Source organism: Aspergillus affinis (assembly GCF_023601865.1).
Source record: "Aspergillus affinis strain CMG 70 chromosome Unknown NODE_113_length_118157_cov_87_342048, whole genome shotgun sequence".
In the NCBI taxonomy this organism is placed as follows: domain Eukaryota; kingdom Fungi; phylum Ascomycota; class Eurotiomycetes; order Eurotiales; family Aspergillaceae; genus Aspergillus; species Aspergillus affinis.
The window spans coordinates 1-19,641 of NW_026515894.1; the positions used below are offsets into that span (position 1 = coordinate 1).

Genomic DNA, 19,641 nt, shown 5'->3' on the forward strand with positions numbered 1-19,641 from the left:
AGGTGCTGTGCGGTATGTGGATTAGGTCAAGATACTCCACCTCTCTGGTCTGGTTGATAACATCGTTCCAACAATAAGCTTGCCGATCGGGAAACTATTCTCAAGAGATTGAACGAGCTCTACGGAAGCCCTGTCCGAGATCAGTATGCTCACATCCCTGATCCCAACAACAAGACCGACGATGAAAAGGAAAGAGATGATTATGTCATTACTCTCGTCTATGACCGGTAAGTCACATCCCTTTTGCCACCTGTAATTAGGTACTAACTGGGACAGATATGCTTTGGGTGGCTCGCCCTATACCATTAATGTCTTTTTGGGCGAAGTATCAGTAGGTTCATACGGTGGACCAGGCTCACAGGGGTTTGTTGGCAGTATCTACAACTTTAGCGGCTCCCTGAAAAATTGCCCAAAATGCAAAAAGCAGGCCGAGGAAGGTGTGAAAAGTATTGCACAAGTTCCGGCTACCATAGCCGCTCGCCACTTTATCCGGAACAAACTTGAAGTACCACAGCCTAGATACGTGGTATTGAACACCTTAGGACGGGTAAGCTTCAGCTTCACTATGTTGCGTGGAAAGCTGCTGACGAATTTATATACAGGCAGTATCAATGGATGTCAAGATCAAGCTTCACAAGGCTAACAGGTCGTTCTATAAGCACCCCGTGCGACCAGACCCTAGAGACCCTTTGACTTATGTGCCTATCAAGGATGGGAAACAAGCAGAGATTGTCCCCTCTACTTAGAAGCTAGTTATAGCTCAAAAGTTCTCTCTTCTGTCGTTCACAGACTGATTGCCTTTGTTGTTCTATTCTATCGGCCAATTGTTCCTCGCGCATAATCGCGTGCCCGTTTCATCAAAACGAAAATTAAAAACAGTTATGCACTCGAATCAGGGTTCCTTCGCCTAGCTTTCCAAGCAAAGCATGTAGAAAAATGATACTTCCTCAAGGGGCTGATTGATGTTTCTGACATAGCTGCTTACAAAGCCTGGTAGTTATGCGGAAAATCACTCGGACACCCCAAGAGAACTCCAGCCACCAATAAAAAAAGAAGGGAAGAATGAAGAAATGTTACAATGTAAAATGAGCTAAGGAAAAATATTTAGAGAGTGCTGGAGTTCACCTATACGAAAAAAACAGTATAGATTTTTCATGACCTCAAAACAATCACATTCTGATATGAGGAGGAAAGACAAAACCATAAACATGTGTAAATAAATCCTGAATCAGTATAGAACTCGAACCAGCAATCAACTGCTGGCGTAATGATTGAAGAATGAAGAATGCATGTCATATCACACAACTTCAAAGCAGTCAATACTCCAGTCATAGACTCGTTTCAGGCGACGTGCTAACCAAAGAAGACGGAATCCCTCAATGTGAGATTCATGAGGTCGGTGAAATGTAAATGATTTTAGGTGGCTGAGAAAGATTTGAGGCTCGAAAGTAACAATGGATCCATACTTGTGGTCCACAGAGAATCCTACATCAGTCATTGCCGCCGAGAAAGCCATCCAAGAAAGAGATCCGCGAGGCTCGGTCCTTGAAAGCAACGTTGTGAATACTTCATATGATTCGGGCTTAACTTTGAAGATATCAACTTTGACCGGTATCTGAGGAAGAACTCTCCGGGGTCCCCGAAGGTAGGTTTGCTCTGTAGAGGCCTGGACTGGACACTCTGTCGGTCGTGTCTTGGGCTTTTGTTTTCGTTTCCTGACAGTCACGTCCTTGGAGGAAGCTTCAAACATGGGAAATCTGTAAGTGATCGACTCTCGTTCTTTCTGCGCTTGCGCCTTCTTCTCGTCACATGTTCGACGTATCTCCTGGAAGCAGCTTTCGTTAACTTCTTCATATAGCTTTGCCAGATCTGTGCCGGTGTAGCTCTCAATCACCTCATCAACCTTGTTAAGAGCTTTAAAGGTGACTCCAGGGCATCGAAGGCGGTCCGGCGGAACCGCCAACTCCGACAAATCTAGGCTCTCTTTGATAGATTCGATTTCAGGATTCATTGCTTTCACGCGATTGATGTATTTCCGACCTTTTCGGGGATTGCTGGGGGGCAGTTGGACCAAAGATTTCAAGTGTCTGAAAAGGCCGGTAACTACCGCAAGCTCATGCAAAACTTCGCGTCCTGCGAGATCATCCACCTTGACCCTTTCATTTTTCGAAATATAAAGACTAAATATTTTCTGGAGCCAGTAACCTGCGTCCGCGACCTTTGTTTCAGATTGGTACAGACGCAGAATATAGTGAGCGATTGGATTTGACCTTGTGAGCCTAGCAGGTTCCGTTGTCAAGACGACACGAGGCTTGGCATGATTGGGACCGTCCACTCGCTTCAAATGCCCGTGGCCAATACTGCGTTGCGTGTAGCGTTTGAGCAACTCTTGCGATCGCTCATACTCGAAATGTATCACGTTCACTAACTCTTGCAGAATCGCGGTACGGTAGAATCGATCGTTGTCCTTGGCATCAGCGAGTGCGCGGAGAAGACGTGTGATGTAGTCCCATATGGCGGTATTGAGGACGAATGTATGTAACATTTCAAACAGGCAGCTGGAGACGTTTTTGTCATGCATCGTAGGAAGTAAAAGATCGTCGGCGTCAGCAATGAGCCCCGGTTGAGTCAAGAACCAGATGTAAATCATGTCGATGAGGTACTCAGGGTCTGTCCGACAAAGCCAGGCCCAATCGTCCAGAGATCTCTTATTGTCAGAGGCCATATCAGCCAGTCTCGACATGTCAATTTTTGGATTCTTCTCTCTGATGCATAAAGCGATCAGGGCCGCCGTTCCCGGTCCCTGTGGCTTTTCTCGGTATACCCCAGCTTTCTCGCGTTTCCAATGCAAGGCGAGCATTTCCCAAATCACCAGATTCATCATCTGAAGAAAGTGCATCTGGCGAGCCAATATGAAGTTACCAATGATTTCCGGCTGAGTGCACCTTGGTAGATCCTTGCCCTTTGGTCCATGGCGCTGGTGCTCAGGGATATGGACCGGCTCTCCATAATGATACTCAGAGGCAAAGCATCTAAAGTTTTCATTTTCCAGTTCCTCGTACGGCGTATCGCCACACTCAATGATCTCAAGAATGTGCTTTTCATCCCCCAATTCATTGTTAGACCCCATTAAGTATTGGTCGCTCAGCCAGTTAGTTGCCCGATGTTGGATCAGATCGAGAAGTAGATCAGAATCAGGATCTGCGAGGTCTTGGAGATTCCATTCAGGAATCAAGAAGCCCATCTCACCCCTCGACTCGTCCTCGTAGCTATCGAGAACCAATCCTCCAGCCTTCTGCCCGATCAGGATCCCTTGTCGCTCGCGTTTGTCGCATCGCTGCCACGTCTCCCGGATTTCTTTCTCGTACAGCTTCCACTTTCGGGATAGATCTTGATGAAGCTCTCGTATGACTTTCACAACGTCTCCACGGTACACGGGATGAGGTCCTAAATTATCTCTGAGCTTCTCGGGCATTTTCGTTTGCGATTTTCGTTCCAAATTGAGAGATATGCTCGATTATTCTTTTGGGTCTTCGTGGGGGTGGGGCCTCAGATCCACGATAATTTGACGAACGTGGATCGAAGATTGATTCTAAGGTGACGAGTAAGGAAGTAGGATAAAAACTTAGAGATCGACAAGATAATATCAACAGAGAATGTTTCCACTAACCAGAAGGCGCATGAAAGATCTCCTGCTTATATTTACACGTAGCACCCCTGGTCTTATTAGTTCTTTGCATGACACTGTTACTATGTTTTCCGGAAGACTCACGTATGGATTCTGCCTTGTGATAGGCTGTAATGGGACTCCACAGCATGTTCTAGGTGACATCTTACTGACGGCTATAGACTATCCGTGCCAACTAGTGCAAGGAAATATGTATTGGAAGATTCCTGAGACCTGGAATGCACTTTATGTTACTGTGCAGGTTATACTATCTTGGCTTTTTCACTGAAATGCTTTAATTTTCAGGTTGTCTTTAACATTACTAAACAGATCGATTTGTAGATAGAGATGTCTAGAAGATTTGTTATCTGCTAGAATTTGATCTACCTTTTGTTTTCTCTAACACGTGATAGCGAATTCATGTAAAATGACAGAGAAGGAAAGAAATGGCTTCGTGCATGAGAAATGAGTAGTAATGAAAAATAAAAGCAGGTAACAGTGTCTGCCACTCTGTCTATCAAGCCTTTGCACGGAGAAATCATGTTGGGCACATATACTATGTTTCATGAGTCACATAGAGCAAGTGAAAATGGCTGAACGTACATTCACTGCTACTGATTGACCGCGTAATCTTGTGTGAGCAACCTTCTGCATTTGGATCGGCTGCTCTCTCTATGCACACTGGGAACGTAGGAGCTCGATATCTCATTCAAAGATATCCCAGCCGTTCGCATACTGAGGCTCTCAGACCCCATATGGATCACAGCTCCGGCAAACATAGATCGTACTTAGATACGACTAGAACAGATTCTGTATATTAACCATGATAAAAGAGTGAAGTGGGATTTCATGTTCTCGCATCCGAGCTATCACCATCACCAAGTGCTTGTCGTCACGTCATCCACCGCATCCACCGCGATTTCCCGTCAAGACTATCAACTTCGGCCGAGGCTTCGTGATTTTCGCCACCAATCCTGCTTCTAACATTACATATGTGCCTATGTTTAGTATAATGGTTTAATATAACTGGAAATCTCCAAGATCTCCCTGTGAATCTGCGCTCTCCAGGCAATACCCGACCGTCTTCAGCAGCCTCCACGATCACATAAATACTGGCTCAAATCCCCTCCTACTCTTTCCCTCCTTCTCTCCCCCATTCCTCTCTTCAGAATCCCACACCATTCTATCCTCCATACCTCTCCTCTTCAAGTAAGGACCTCTTGCAAACATGTAATTTCAAGCCCATATCTGACTTGTTTCCGCACTAGGGTCTCCCAGGTCTCCCGCACCTCGTTATCATCCTCTCCCACACCATGGCGATCAAGATGAACCCCGTTGTTCTCATTGCTGTTCTTCTCACTTTCTTGGTCAATTTCATCCATGCCGCTCCATTTCAAACCACTCAGCCTAATGGCCTTCGTTCCGTCCTCGACAACTTCGACAAAGTGTTGAATGGTGTGACAGCGCTTGACAACGCAGTCAAAGTATTCAACAACAAGACTGACGAACTCCATATCCGCACGCTTACTTATAACGTTGAATGGTTGACCATGACCACCTGGGATCATGTCACCAAGTCCAAAGACTTCAACGACAAAGACAGCAAGAACATCACCGCAGCTCATCTCAAGCTTGGGAAAAGCCTCGGGACTATGCTTGGTGAACTGGTTGCGAAGGTAAATTCTCACCTCCATCAGAGTCAAATGAAACGGGTGCTAACATTCTCTAAGAAAGACGCTATCAAGAAGGTGAACAAGTCCGACTTCATGTTCAACAACTTTGAAAGCCTTCACGAGCGAATCTTTCCACTTTCGGATGCCTTGGAGAATAAAACTACCGATCCTGAGAGCAAGACCATTGATGCTATCACTGATCATATTGACAAGGCGTTTGAGAGTTCGCTCAAACAGCTCCTCTAGTTTTCACCAAGGCTCTCGCAGGTGAACTATCTGAAAACCAAGATCAGTCTTCTGTACATGATACTGTGTTTTGAGTTTCGGTTGTTTCTATCCGCTCGGTATTCCTGTTCTCTGTCCAGTGATGATGTCCTGTTGGTCTCTTCCTTCTACCCAAAATAATTTCTGAGAGACTGTACGGTGGTGCTATCATGTTTTTCTTTTGCCCTGTTTAATCCTTCTGTTTTGCGATCATTGCTATAGACAAGCACCTTCTGGCGCTTTTGGTATGCTCAAACCACGATGTCAGACCGACTCACAACCCCATCTTGCCTGGAAAGAACTCTCTCCAGCTGTCAAATGGGCCGATTGGTGGGAATGCGCTGGCTTTTTTTGAGAAACCAAATTACCCTGCTTCCTTTCAATCACTTTTGTGATCGATTGTTGGATCGAAAATGCGTCCTCGAGGTACTGATTTGGGATACGTTGAGACTTGAAACCGCCGCTTCATCTTTGATAACCTTTGCTCCCTTTCTATGCATCATCAACTTTCGCATCGCTGCTCGGCCGAAACTGCTTCCCCATTGTTAACTAGAAGACTTGTCTTCCAGACGGAACAATGGCAGAACGCCGAGGGACCGCTGACTTCTATGCTTGAGAGTTGTACTACATTTCTGTTTTCAAAATCTTCAAGGCAACTTCAAGTTCTCACTTCCCTAACTGCGAAACGGCATTGGACAGGTAATAGAACCTGCTTTATCATAGAAATCCCAATATGATTTTCTGTTCTCTTCAATTACATGTACCTCTCTTTCAAATACTGAAGGGTTCTCCTTTTATCTGAGATAACAAAGTAGCCTTCGTATGCCCCCATTCGGTGCTTATGCAGTATATGGTCATCCTGTAGTAGGCTCGAAGGGAAAGTTCGAAGTTCATACAGGTCAACTTTGTCTCAAGGTTTCATATTATCTAAGTCAAGTACAGTAACAATAGATTGATATGTCTGATTGGGTATACTGAGAAAGGTATAGTTGGTGGCATGTCCACCAAACGGCTTTCGCATTCCCAGGGACCTTTGCACCATACCATCAGTAAAACCTTTTCTCACTGTTCCTTAAAGTAGTAAACAGCACGTTACCCCTAAAGCTGATGCTCCAACCCAGGAACCTGGCTTTCACCAGCGACATCAAACGACGCGACAATATCATCTAGTTCCTTCTTTTCCCCCGTCGATAGCTCCACCATCTTGGAATTTTCCTCCACTCGGTCAGCAGCCGTGGCGCCGAGAATGGGAATGATCATCCCACAGTTTGCGGTATTGGAGTGTGCTCGAATTCACACCAAAGCAAGCTGTCACGCCTCTGCCTTAGCGAAATCATTCACTTTGTCAACGAGTTCAAGGTTTTTGGGAAAATTCTGCCAATTCAAAAACAAGGTTAGTCGGTTGTCCGACGAACGAACAAAAGAGTAAGACCAGGACAAACCTTTTCCTGAAACCTCCCAAACAACAACCTTATATCTCCCTTCAGAATATCTTCCAGAGACTTGACCTGGCCGGTCCAAAACCCATACCCAAGCGGTGCGTATGTCAGAATCGGAATCCCCAATTCCATACATGTCCCAGCCACTCCATTATGCTGAACTTCTGTACCCCAAAACGAGAACTCAACCTCCGCCACCTTAATCGGCACAGCCGCATTAGCCCGCTTAATACTCTCGCTCCCACCCTCCTATAACCCACGCCTTCTACTTTCACTTCGTCCACGAGCTCCTTCAACGCCCCAACCGTCTCCTCAACAGACACATTGGGATCCAATCACGCCGGACCAAAAATATCCATCTTCTTGGCGGTGCTGAGCTCGCGGGCGCATTCACTATAGCTAGCTCGTACCTCGGCTCTGGTATTCGTCGACGCGAAGGCCTTTACGTCCATGCAGGCGCGGATAAAAACAGTATTACCTTTAACGTGCCCTCGGGACATGTTTCGAAGTATCGACGCAGGAGGGAACGACCAGCGGTCAGCTCATTCAGGGCCATGCCGTAAATGGACAAGGGGGACCAGATCGTCGCGCCGTTGGCGATGGCAGCTTTCATGGCTGCGAACACTTGCTCGTCCGGAGTGGCTTGGGGACGCCAGGTCATGCCTAGAAGGCCGAAGCCGGTGAGTGGGAGGGTGAATGCTATTTCTCCTTTTTTTTTTTTTTTTTGCTTAGTTTTGCGCTGTAGCGTGAGTCATTTCATTTCCTTCGCGAGAGGCGGGATCGATATAAATAGGCAACAGCAGAGTGAAATCCACAGTCTTGTTGAGCTCCAAACATAATATTACAGTCACCATCGGATCTTCACCGGTTATCGCAATATTCTCGCCTAGGATAGAGCTTCGGGCGCCATGGAAGTGTCAAGATGAGGTTATTCCGTCGGCTGACATCGGCTTTGGGGTTAATTCGGAGATAGGCTCGTTGCGGTTTATGGGTGGTTCTTCAGTTGCAACAATAAAATATATTTGTGGAGAACATACTTAAAAAGAAACTATAATACATAACTAGCGACTGATTCGCAGAAAGCGTCCCACGAATGTGCAAGGCACCGGGAGTTGTGTTGGTTGGTGTCGATCTCCGATCTGTAGAGCTCGATTACGAAGATGTGTCTATAGCTATCTCCCCCGTGAAAATTGCATCAGAAAATATTCTTTGTAACACACTACCGATATTTTTAAGAGCTTAGTTGATTATTTGAAAATGTTTCGTCTCAGTGGAAAGAAGTTACGTTTTGCTTTCGAACACATCTTTCATGATAACGTCGATATATAAGTTCGGAATATGTTCTTAGTTTGCGTGAACTTCCGTACGAAGATGAGATATATTATTGCACGTCGTCTGCTGATACAGGGAAGAAATAACAATCTCAATTCGAATTCAGAGTCAAGCTCCAAGCGGTAACAAGTCCACACAAGTAGATGGACGAGTCAGGGCTCCGTGAGTTGAAGGACGCATTCTCCATCGAAGGGCTTGGCAAGATGCACCATTTGGTGGGTCCTTTTTGTCTTCAACGAATCATCCCTTTTGACGGGAGCGACCAGCACTAACGAACGGGGCAAGAAACGCAAGATTCCTGCCGAAACTTGACAGGTCTAAATCGGATATTCTTTGTCGCCTAGAGACAAGTCGCTGCCACAACTCAAAATGAGCATCTGAGCCCGAAGGTCGGTGATTGCTGCATGATAGGGTCTGGTAGGGTCTGTGCGAATCCAGCCCCCTGACTTTAGGTCTCCTTTTAAATCGAGCATTGGTGACACCGTCCGTTTGGGGACAACGTGTGTAGGGCAAAGTTAGCAAATCTCATATTGGGCTTTGCTCCCTTGCATGCATGAATCGCCGAAATCGCCAAAATCGCCAAGAAAACGTCTATCGTCTGTCAGTGGGCCCGAATATCTGGAAGGGGTGATCCATCCCATGTTCAAACATCGACAGCTCTAAATTTGTCGCAGATCGGCAGCCTGTTCGCCCTTTGTAGTCTACTATCCGAGGTTATTCTAGTTATATGTAGACAGGTCAGGGATCGACCCCTATATACATCGTTTAGATCCCGTCCCACTTCCCAGGCAGTTAACACACAGACATCTAGTTAAACACATGCCAATAGCCTCAAAGCCTTATGCGAATAATAAGATTCCATCCTTCACTAGGGTCAAACTTATAGATTAGCGTGAGCCCCCCTCGAATGGTCCGCCTTATGATGTAAATTCATACCACCAACTAAACAAACCCCTTGACTGGAACAGTCCCGCTACAGGGTACGTACTTTAACGCCGATGTGATATGTAGAAAAGTGTCAAAGTAGCGACCATGCCCCCTTCGAGGAAGCCGACTCCTTTTTTTCTTGCTCTTCAGAATTTATTTATCATTCTCTTGTCGTCGACGCGTTTTGAATTTTTTCATTCCAAATACTTGCATCCCACATTGCCATTTTTCTTCCACATTCTCGCCTATTCGACTCACTTAGCTGGCTGATTGGTTAACTTATCCACGATGTCTTTGAGTGAAGTGTCAGATAGTGGCGCTCCAGGGGACTTCGAGCACCCCAATGAGAACCTACGCCGCACGATCATCGTGAGTTTGTATTTCGCCTTCATCGTCTCGACGGTTGCCGTTGTCCTTCGACTCGTGGCAAGACGAATCACCGGTACCGGTTTATTTCTAGACGATTATCTGATTCTCATAGCTCTGGTGTGCATCATCTCTCGTGGTTTCTGCATGACGCATGTTGATCGATCATAGCTTTTCAAATATGGGTGCTCGATCGGAACTGCCATTCGTAAGCACATCCTGTCTTGGCGATCTGATATGACTAGGCTTTATAGTGTACTAATTCGGATTCAGTTCTATTCAACGGCATGGGGTCTCACTTGGAGATGATTCCTCCAGACCACCTCACTGTCTACCTGAAGGTCTGTTTCCATTTCTTGACCGAAACGATGTAGCTAATGTGAAGCAGATTGGATGGTCAAACTCATTCATCTATACGACTGCCATAATGTTTACGAAGCTATCTATCCTCGCTCTATATAAGCGGCTTTTTTCTACTCATAGCATGGTTCTCACAGTCAACATCGTCGCTTTATTCGTCATCCTATGGACATTCGCTGTTTACATTGTGAGTGTTATGCAGTGTATCCCGGTCCAAAAGTTTTGGATCCCGACACTCGACGGCCAATGTATCGAGCCTGCGAAACTGTTCTATACACAGCAGATTCCAAACATCTTGAGCGATGTGATTCTACTCGTAATACCACTGAAGCCAGTATGGTCGTTATCGATTTCCAAAAAGCAGAGAGTCCTGCTGTCATTTGTGTTCCTGGTTGGCTGTTTGTAAGGCTTCTTCAACACTTTGCATCCCAGTTGGAGACGTCTAATGGCATCTAGAACTCTGATCTTCGACATTGTTCGCCTCGTGGCCATGATTCAGTTTACCCATTCCGGACCCGATATTACCTGTACGTCTTCCTATCCTATCTAGCCATCAGATCGCTAACCATATTTGCAAAGTCAACCAAGTTCCAATGGCAGCGTGGACGTGCACCGAGGCGGCAGTGGCCATTACCGCAGCATCGATGTCCAGCTTTCGCCCGCTCTTCCGACTCGGTCGACGCAAGTTCTGGACGGAGGTTCGACAATCAACGTCACCGGGACATTATAAGAAGCCGACCAAAGAGTCGCAAGGGTTCTCGACTCAAAGCACCGTGGTGGACCCTTATTTACTCCAGGACGGAATTTATATGCAGCATAGTGTTTCGATTCAGGATAAGAAAGTCTAGGGCTTTGCTTTTTGTAATATTACACAATGGCCACAGGTTAGGTTTTATAATCCTACACAGACTTTCTACTTTTTGATATCGGTTGAATAAAAAAGAAATTGCTTGGTTGGTAAAGAATGAGGTCACTCGTTCGCATTTGAAAGTTGACGAAGCTTTTAGAGACTGGCATCTTTTTCCATCCGCCTCGCAGGTCACAGGCCCAAAATCGAAGAACCAAAAAATGAAAACAGATTAAGGATATGGATATGCCGTCCCGTTTCACCTCAGGGACTCGGTAATTGGCTGAAGCCGAGCATGTTCAGCCTGATAATCATCACTCATGACAAATCGAGGTGGGGGCCAAACCGACGACAACTTAGGACTGCACCACTCAGCCATAATCTTACAACAGTACGTCACGCTGGAAGTTTTGTTTTCTTCTTCAGCGGAGTCATACTGCTTCATGGTTGAGTAGTCTGTACTCGTTGCCCAATATCTCACCCGACTGCAGTCGTGAACCCGACATGCCCAACTCAAAACCCGAACGTGGAACCAGGGGTCGATATGCTCGTTTGATATGTCAGGAGTGCAGGCCTAGAAAGATCAAATGCAACCTGCCCGATATAAATGAGCTGGGCCCTCTCGGTACCCCGCAAACTCCGGATAAGTCCTGCGAGCGTTGTCGCTCCTTAGCCCTTGAGGGCGTTATTGAGCGTTCGACTTTGGGTCGTCCAGCCTTCAAGTGCGGTGAAAACGAGACAGATCGACAGTCAAATTCTGCCCAGTATCATTCCACTACGCAAAACAAAGAGCTCAGCTCCCCCTCCCCCCTTCTTCGACAATCGGATCAAGGACCACTTGGCCTCAGAGTCGACCGCGAGTCCAGAAACCGCTCAAGAAATACGTGCAGTAGCCGACAAGACCGTGTTTGACTCTGTCCTTGAATTTCAACACTTTTTCGCCTCGGCCCTAGGCAAAGATCGAATATTCGGTGCTACAATTCCTCGCAGCTCCTCAACTTGCATGACTCCTCTCCTAGATCTGGTGAGCCAAGAATTAGCGAGCAGTCTCGACAAGGAGTAAGCAATTGCCGTTCCCTTGAGACAATTTGACTGCTTGTTTAACCCATGTCGCCTTTTCAGCCAAGATATCATCCTAGATGGACTATTGTCAAGACCAGTTCATCAACTGCAGGAAGCACTCGATTGCATGGCTCCCCATATTCACGTTTACCAAAATTTCTTTAAGCATCGTCCTTGTTCACCCAGGATTATTTTTCAAATCCAGTGGGCCACAGTAAGTTTCATTCTTTTAGAGTCTGAAAACAACGAAACAGAACTGGACCAATCCCCAAATACTGTTGCATGTTTTTGATGAGATCGAACAAAAGTGCATGGAACAGATCAGATTCTGTGACTGGGCTCTGCCAAACACCACTCACTCAGGGTTCCCCGAGGAAGTATCGGCTGCTCGCTCGTTGCTGAACTATCGATTCAATGCAGTAATCGGACGAATACACGGGGTAGCGCTTCTTCAAAACCTTTCATTCTACCACTTCAACATGATCATTTCTGGTGCCTGTACTGGAGACGTGTAAGGAGACTGTTCACTGTACTCCCTCCAATACCCCCTGAGGCGGGATATACTCCAACTGTGTGGGCTGACATGATCTAGGTAGTTATTGTGCGAAACGATATATTCTTAACATTGGAGTAGGGGCCGTGGTAATTTAAAGCACATCGATCTGGATAGAATGGGAGCAAGTGATAACTATTAGATCTGAACCTTTGTATAGATCTCATCCGCGATAGGTTTAGGTTCTCCTTCATAGCTGTTGTTTGTAATCAACTACATAGTTAAGGTGGCCGGCGGCGGCCGCCAACTGACCCAAAGAGACTTGCCGCAAACCCCGAGAGCGCGCATCACCCTAGCAAGATCATGGATACGGCCAACTTCAACATGGGGCAATACCGCATTTCTTGGTGCGTCCGAGGTGATAGTACACCGGAACATGCGGAATACCTTGGGTGCCTGGACTTCTGGAGATTGTTTCCTGACTTTCCGAAAGGGAGGAGTCTTAGAGCATTTTATCAGGAAGTTAAACTATCAACAGACTTGCCTCTAGCTAAATTTCTCAAGCCCTAGCGTAAAGCGATTTGCATTACGGTCACGGGAAAGCACAACATTTCTTCACTGATACCCTGTTCATATCTAACGGAATTTCTAGCCATGGTGTTAGCTTTCCCTTTCCGTTTTGGTGCTCGCCCCTTGCCATTTTTTGCTCACTGAGTAGACCTGAGCATGCCCTGAGCACCCCTAAGCGGCCTGAGATAACTACTGAGCACAGTATAAGCGGAAGACCAAGTGCCCTAAATAAGTAGCCTCAATACATTGTACTCTAACTAGTGTAAAATGGATTGGGTATGGAGATTAAAAATACATGTTAACTCAGAGTGTGTTGTAGAATGTTAAATAAAAGATTAAAATCACTGGGCTATTATTTTGGCTGGACCTCGATTCCCTTTATATAAATTATAGCAGACTACATGTGACCTTGGGATTTTCGGCGATTTTCAGCAGATTGCAGCAGTTAACATACTAAGCTTGTTACTCATTCAAACAGTTAATTTTCTATAATATTCTATAACTCTGGCTAACTCATTAATCCTGGCCCTGCAAGGATCATATGGTTGCTCTTCTATCCAAGGTCAAGTTCAGGTCCCCCAGTTGAAGGCCGTCACTTGTTTGCTGTTCAACCAGGTGATGTGCCAAGCCCTAAGTGTTATTACTCCAGACACAGCAGCATAACAACTATTTGCCCTCCTTAGTTGCCGAGTTTCGTGTTTCTTGCTTTTTTATCTCATTATGACATCTATGTCCCTTGCCAAAAACCCAGGAATACATTCATATAGTACTCAGAGCGGGCATCAGGATCACCCATCATAAAAATGAGCTGCTACGACACTTGCACATTCTTAATGACAAAAGCATGAGATACACTCTTCTTCGGTCTGTCAGAAAGGTACTCTTCACCTGGCATCTTCTTGTTTTTTCTTTGTTTCTCAATCTACCGTATCACCCAGACCGACGGCATACCATAATCATAAGCAGGCTGTTACATATAGAGTACATATTCTGAAATTAGGGATAGTCTCAAAGGCTGAGAAATGAATAAATACATTCAACCCCCCTCCCATTCTGAATCAAGGCAAAAACCACAAAGTTAATAGACAATACATGAATAGCAGAAGAAAACGGGCTATCCAAGCAACTATACTCAAACAGTCAGTTTAGGGTGCAGCATAAGACGTCAACACGTATACTCTCGCCCTGTTTGCCAGTGTACAACGGATGTCAGGCGCAGAGGGACGTCTAGTTCTTGTGGCCGCTTTTCTTTCCGCCGCGGCTGCTGCTGCCACTGCCATTGTTGCCATTGTTGCCATTGTTGCCATTGTTGCCATTGTTGCCATTGTTGCCATTGTTGCCATTTTTGCCGGTAGGCTGGGTACCGGGGTTGGTCTGAGTTGCATCGCCACCCTTGGTGGTGGTGGCAGGCTGAGCACCAGTCTCGGTCTTGTTGGGGTCGTATTCCCAGCCAGTCGCGAGGGGACGGTTCTTGTCGGGTTGGTACTCCTTGTTGGCCACCTTTCCATTCGTGTAGATAGGTTCCTTAGGGACCTCCTTGGTCTTGGGATCAATCTGGTAGATGTTGCTGACTTTGCTGTTCTTTAAGAGAGCGGGCCACTCAAAGTCCCACCAGAAGTTGCTTTGGGGGGAGCTATATGGGTACTCCTCCTTCCAATTTGTGTCCTCTGTCGTGAAGAAGTAGACATCGCCTTCGCAACTCTCAGCCAGGGCCTGGGAGACGAGACCGCTGGCGAGCCAGTCAGATGTGATCTCATTACCGGCAGTCTTATCATTCATCATGTTCGGAGGCGTGGACACCATCTTGGGCATGTTATTGCGGTAGGTAAACAACTTGTCGCCAGCATTCCTGTAGGTGACGGGGTCCTTCTTCGTCGACTTAAGGCCAAGGAAGCCCTTTTTCGCGGGCACGTTATCCTTGTACCACTTACGAGCAGTATCTTCGCCCTTTACGCCGCTCAGGCGGTAGTAGAACAGGCAGGTCTTGCCCGCGGCGATATTCAGCTCCTTGATCTTGGCGACGTAGAACGGGACCGAGATCACTTCTTTGTTCTTTTGGGTAGGGGCCCGTATGGCAAGCTCGTTGCCCTCGGGTGCGGCGATAGGGACCAGCTCGGTGGTAACTGGCACAGCGGAGGCGACGCGCAGCAGCAGGAAAAGGGTGGCCAGAAGGGCCGCCACGGGGGAAACGGCAATGACGCTTCGCATGTTGATTGGATCTTAGAGCACGAGGCGTAGTAGAGAGTGACGATCTATACCAGTATAGAATCAATAAAGAATGACTGAATCAGACGGAATCTGAAGCGAAAGAACGAAAGACTGAATGAGAGTGAATGTAGAATGAGTGATGAGAGACTGCAGCTACACGGCAATCAATCTAATTCTTATATCTTTGATCCCATGAATGGGCCGATTGTCAGTCTGGGATGGCTATTAGGGCACGGAGTAAGACGGTGTGAAGACGGAGGCCGACCTGATTTGGGGGGGGGGGGGGGGGGCTGTTTCAAACCGTGTATGTAGAATAGGCACGATCTTCAATAAGATCCGCGTTAAACGTTTAGTGCTACAGCCTTAGGAAAAGGACACGCCAAGCGCAAAAGGCCAAGTCTGCTTGTCCAGGGCCTGTTAGATCTGCAGAGTGTCTTGGCTACCAGGGGGCCATTGCATCAGGAATAAATACGAGTATAGGCTCCACTTTCAGAACGGCCCCCAAGGCGGCCGTCACCTCCTGGACGCGAGCCAGGGGCAGCAGTCAAGACACTGTTCTTCCTTTTCCTAAGCCCTGGCTAGCTTCCTTTTATACACATGGCTTCACTTACCTAATTCTACCCCGGGCATAACTATATACTACATTTAGTCAAATAATGGCCCATCTTACTGGGAACTGGGAACTGGGAGGTCACAGGCCATGTAGCGGGTGACAGGACTGAGAACATGCGGGGACAGGAGTTAGAACAACTAACTAATGCGCGCGTAGAACTTTCTAAGCGAACCGGGCTGGTCTGGGTTGCAAATAGCCCTAAACCTTCACCCTTAAACCTATCAGTCGGCACCACGGGGTAGATAGATCTTAACGCTGACCGGATAACGGCCATACAGATATGTCCGGTCAGCTCGTCCAGCGGAAGATCGGCAGTAATTTATTGTTTTATAACTGTACACTTAATATGTTATAATTTCCGGTACTAAGGTACACGGACGTAATCTAAGTCCGTGATCATTTATAGGAGAATGTTGTCCCGATAGCGAGATTTTGGCTATCCGATTAACGTTTTCCATAGGAACATGCCTAAGTTTCTCTTAAAAGTAAACCCGCACAAAATAGATGGGGGTGAGTGCTCAGAGAGCGGTGATCTGTGATATGAAATACTCACTGAGCTCCCGAAGAGGAAGTCTACAGTCGTCCTAGAAAATCAAGTACGTATAGTTACATATATTCGGTTTATAGAAACATCGAACAACTGGAGGTGGACTACGTCAAGTTTCCGGTCTGCATTCGTGTTGTTCGTTGGACAGGAGGCTAGCGATAGAGGCGTCGAAAATCAGGGTTTGTGTCCAAATATCCCATTGGGGCTCGCTCAAAGTCAAGTTGACATCTATAGCACTCGGTAGATCAAGGCTTGGGCAGGCACTTGTGCTAGCAACTCTCTCCACGATCTCTTCTGAAGACAAGATCATAGCAAAGCCATCCACGCGCGAAATCTCAGTAAAGGGTAAATTCGGGTGAACTGGCATCCCGCTCCGATCAACCACAAAGTGCATTCCACTGTACGTAAAAAACTTCGACCATTGGCTGGCAGTAAAATTGCCATTCCCAAATGCGCAGTTCACCTGATCAACCCTTTGTCGGGCTGCGCTGCTATCCATCTTGTCGTCTGTAAAATGCGCTCCCTGTCCTCTGATCTTATCATGTTGTGAACGGCGGCTGCTACATCGCGGAGATCCCCATTGGCCAGCATTTCGTGAGGTGCATTCATACAGATAGCGTGAATTGCGTTAGGAAAGTACCTTGGCGATTAATCCAGACGTTCTTTGCCATGGACATTCAGGGAGGCCCAGAGCCCCGGGGAAATCTTCGACGCTGCTGACTGATTGAAATATCCACGAGATATCAGATATTGAATTCGCGTTTGGTAAACGAGTTAGTAGAGATAAACCGTCAGAACTCCAAAGGTCGAGACCCAGCTTCCTGGGGGGTTCGACGCTCGAGACTTCAAAGCCACCAGATCACTGCTGAAGAATCGAAGCATGAGCCCTACAACGGGCGGTTCAGGTGTTTTCTGTAGAGCGACAACGGGCTCTGAAGTGCTTTTTGGTATCTTGGGCTTTTCCTCAATATAGAACAGAGGCTGTGAATATCCCAGGGCAGCCTTCCGTTCCGCTGCCAAGAGAGAGTGCGGATCCGACGGTTACGCCCAACATTCCCCAGTCTCTCCTCCCATCGCAAGCTGCCAAAAAACCAACAATAGATGCTTTGGGGTTGCTGAATGCATACTCGTTTATTAGTACTCACGATACGGACATGAGAATGTGTAGACTTGTGCACATTGCCTCGCGGAACTGGCTTAAAAAGAATGGACTGTTTGGTCATTGGGTTGAGAAGGTGAAGAATCGAATGCATGAGGTCTTCCCTAGTAATCACTATAGCAATCGAGGGCTATGGCGAGAATACCTTCCTCATGCTCTAGCCCTTGTTCGGTGCAAGGAGTTCAAGGAGCTCCAAACAGACTGCATTTATATAATGGGTAAAATTGCGGATTGTCTTGGTAGTGATGGACGATTTTGTGAGGCGGAGGTGCTATACGACCAGTTTATGCAAATGGATCAGGAGAAATATGGTGCTGAGCATCCCTCCACTCTGACCAGCATAGCGAACCTGGCTTCAACCTACCGGAAGCAGGGACGATGGAATGAAGCGGAGAAGCTGGAGGTAAATGTCAGAGACAAGGAAGACAGTGCTGGGTGCTGAGCATCCCGACACTCTGAACAGCATGGCAAACCTTGCCTATACCCTGAAATCTCAGGGGATGCTTCAAGATTCATTGACCCTAATGGAGAAATGTTTCCAATTACGCACCACAGTGCTAGGGCCTAATCATCCGGATACCAAATCCTCCTCTCATGCTGTCGAGAACTGGGAAAAAGAACGCATTTCATCCCAAAACCAGCACCTCCTATCAGCAACTACTCAAATTGAACGCTCACAACATCCACAGGGCGCACTAATGAGCCCTCATATCGCTATCATAACAACTCAGCAACGTTCATTCACGGGTCTATCCCTTAGAAATCACCACCTTATTATAGCTTCCAGAACATCTTCGCCCTCACCGCACAGCCAGGAATTGCATAAAGTGGATTGAATAAGAGCTGCTGCAAACTCGAATATAATCCTGGGCCGCCTAACATGAATCATAAGAGTAGTTTATGTTTTCCGGTCGTCTCATTGTAGGGCATCTTGGGATGTGAGTAGAAAGTACCCTATAAAAATTTAACACAGCTGATAGTCACCTCACAAATACTGCAACCTATTCAATCTAATTTCGCTGCTGATCATCAATCCTATTTGCCGATATGGTTGTTTCCAGCCTTCATCATGCCTTCAACTAATTTGCCGTACGCGCGTTTAAGTGGTCCAAAAATACCAACATCCAGTGGTTGAAGAAGATGAGATGTATGTGGAGGCATACAAAGACAGATAATTGCGTTCTCTGGACAAAAATCATTGAATTCAGCATTTTGATGGCTTGAATGGCCATCAAGAATGAGTAATCGCTTCGCGCCAGTTGTGTAGCGTTTTGAATAAGGCTCAAATATCTTTCAGCCAGCGAAGACCTATCTCATCTGTTGTCCAGCCATTTGCGCTATTAGTAAGTCTCCAATCTTGAAGAAGATTAGGCTCTTGATACCAAGGAGCCTGATGTTCTTTCCCTTTCAAGATAACCACTGGCGGGATAGAAATTCCTTTAGAGCTCACACACTCAATGATTGTAACCCATTCGCGGTTTCCTTGGATAACTGTGCGAGGTCATTCACTTCTATCCACTGCAGTAATAACCTTTGAGGTTGTACAGAGCCCCATTGCAAAGCCAATTTCATCAAAGTTCCAGATATCATCTTCATGTATGCCATGTTCCTGAATGGCTTCGCGTACAGTCTCAAACCATGGTCTTATTATCTTTGGATTCTCCTGCTTTGCCAGCTGATATGTAATTCTTATATTGTATCTTGAACGTAGTTCAGGACGGCATTTAACAAAGGAATAAGCCCAGTTGACTCCAAGGATTGCAGTAGAATCGCGTGTACGTTCTTGAAGCAAAATCTGCGCCATTCCACGTAGAAACTCTGGCCGAATTGAAAAGCCACGTTTATCTGCATCAAGCAGTCGCTTCATAAGAGTCTTCTCTTCAAAATCTGTTAATTTATGGCCACTGGCGCGTGTTTCTGACCGTGATTTCATTCCTTTAAGCCGATTGCCAAGAGTGGCTTCAGATACTCCAATTGTAGATGTAGCTTCTCGTTTTGATTGGATCTTTTTACTTTGAATAGCTAATATAGCCGTTTAAATTCGATTTTCATTAGTAAGAGGCATTTTTATTTGATGGAAATGGATAATGACGCGTTGAAGAAGTGTTGTAGTT

The 19,641-nt window shown here is 46.4% G+C and overlaps 7 protein-coding genes across 7 annotated transcripts; 3 read left to right on the plus strand and 4 right to left on the minus strand.

Moving 5' to 3' along the window:
- On the plus strand, positions 1-746 carry tyr1 (tyrosinase; the record flags this gene model as incomplete). The annotated part of the gene is made up of 3 exons (XM_053104477.1): positions 1-227; positions 277-547; positions 603-746. Coding segments are annotated over 3 exons (564 nt in total), but the record flags the coding sequence as incomplete, so codon positions are not given.
- Positions 747-1,297: 551 nt separating this feature from the next.
- On the minus strand, positions 1,298-3,475 carry KD926_000672 (uncharacterized protein; the record flags this gene model as incomplete). Its single annotated transcript, XM_053104478.1, has 1 exon — positions 1,298-3,475. One exon carries the CDS (start codon positions 3,473-3,475, stop codon positions 1,298-1,300), a length of 2,178 nt encoding a protein of 725 aa, XP_052952216.1.
- A 1,505-nt stretch (positions 3,476-4,980) lies between these two features.
- KD926_000673 (uncharacterized protein) lies at positions 4,981-5,586 on the plus strand (the record flags this gene model as incomplete). The annotated part of the gene is made up of 2 exons (XM_053104480.1): positions 4,981-5,343; positions 5,398-5,586. The coding sequence occupies 2 exons, from the start codon at positions 4,981-4,983 to the stop codon at positions 5,584-5,586; spliced, it is 552 nt and encodes a 183-aa protein (XP_052952217.1).
- Positions 5,587-6,915: 1,329 nt separating this feature from the next.
- Positions 6,916-7,704, minus strand: KD926_000674 (pyridoxine 4-dehydrogenase; the record flags this gene model as incomplete). The annotated part of the gene is made up of 3 exons (XM_053104481.1): positions 6,916-6,978; positions 7,047-7,292; positions 7,522-7,704. The coding sequence occupies 3 exons, from the start codon at positions 7,702-7,704 to the stop codon at positions 6,916-6,918; spliced, it is 492 nt and encodes a 163-aa protein (XP_052952218.1).
- Positions 7,705-9,590: 1,886 nt separating this feature from the next.
- On the plus strand, positions 9,591-10,876 carry KD926_000675 (putative integral membrane protein Pth11-like; the record flags this gene model as incomplete). Its single annotated transcript, XM_053104482.1, has 6 exons — positions 9,591-9,788; positions 9,840-9,876; positions 9,942-10,009; positions 10,057-10,430; positions 10,485-10,555; positions 10,608-10,876. 6 exons carry the CDS (start codon positions 9,591-9,593, stop codon positions 10,874-10,876), a joined length of 1,017 nt encoding a protein of 338 aa, XP_052952219.1.
- A 3,351-nt stretch (positions 10,877-14,227) lies between these two features.
- KD926_000676 (uncharacterized protein) lies at positions 14,228-15,208 on the minus strand (the record flags this gene model as incomplete). The annotated part of the gene is made up of 1 exon (XM_053104483.1): positions 14,228-15,208. One exon carries the CDS (start codon positions 15,206-15,208, stop codon positions 14,228-14,230), a length of 981 nt encoding a protein of 326 aa, XP_052952220.1.
- Positions 15,209-16,477: 1,269 nt separating this feature from the next.
- KD926_000677 (transferase) lies at positions 16,478-16,867 on the minus strand (the record flags this gene model as incomplete). The annotated part of the gene is made up of 1 exon (XM_053104484.1): positions 16,478-16,867. One exon carries the CDS (start codon positions 16,865-16,867, stop codon positions 16,478-16,480), a length of 390 nt encoding a protein of 129 aa, XP_052952221.1.
- Positions 16,868-19,641: the final 2,774 nt, after the last annotated feature.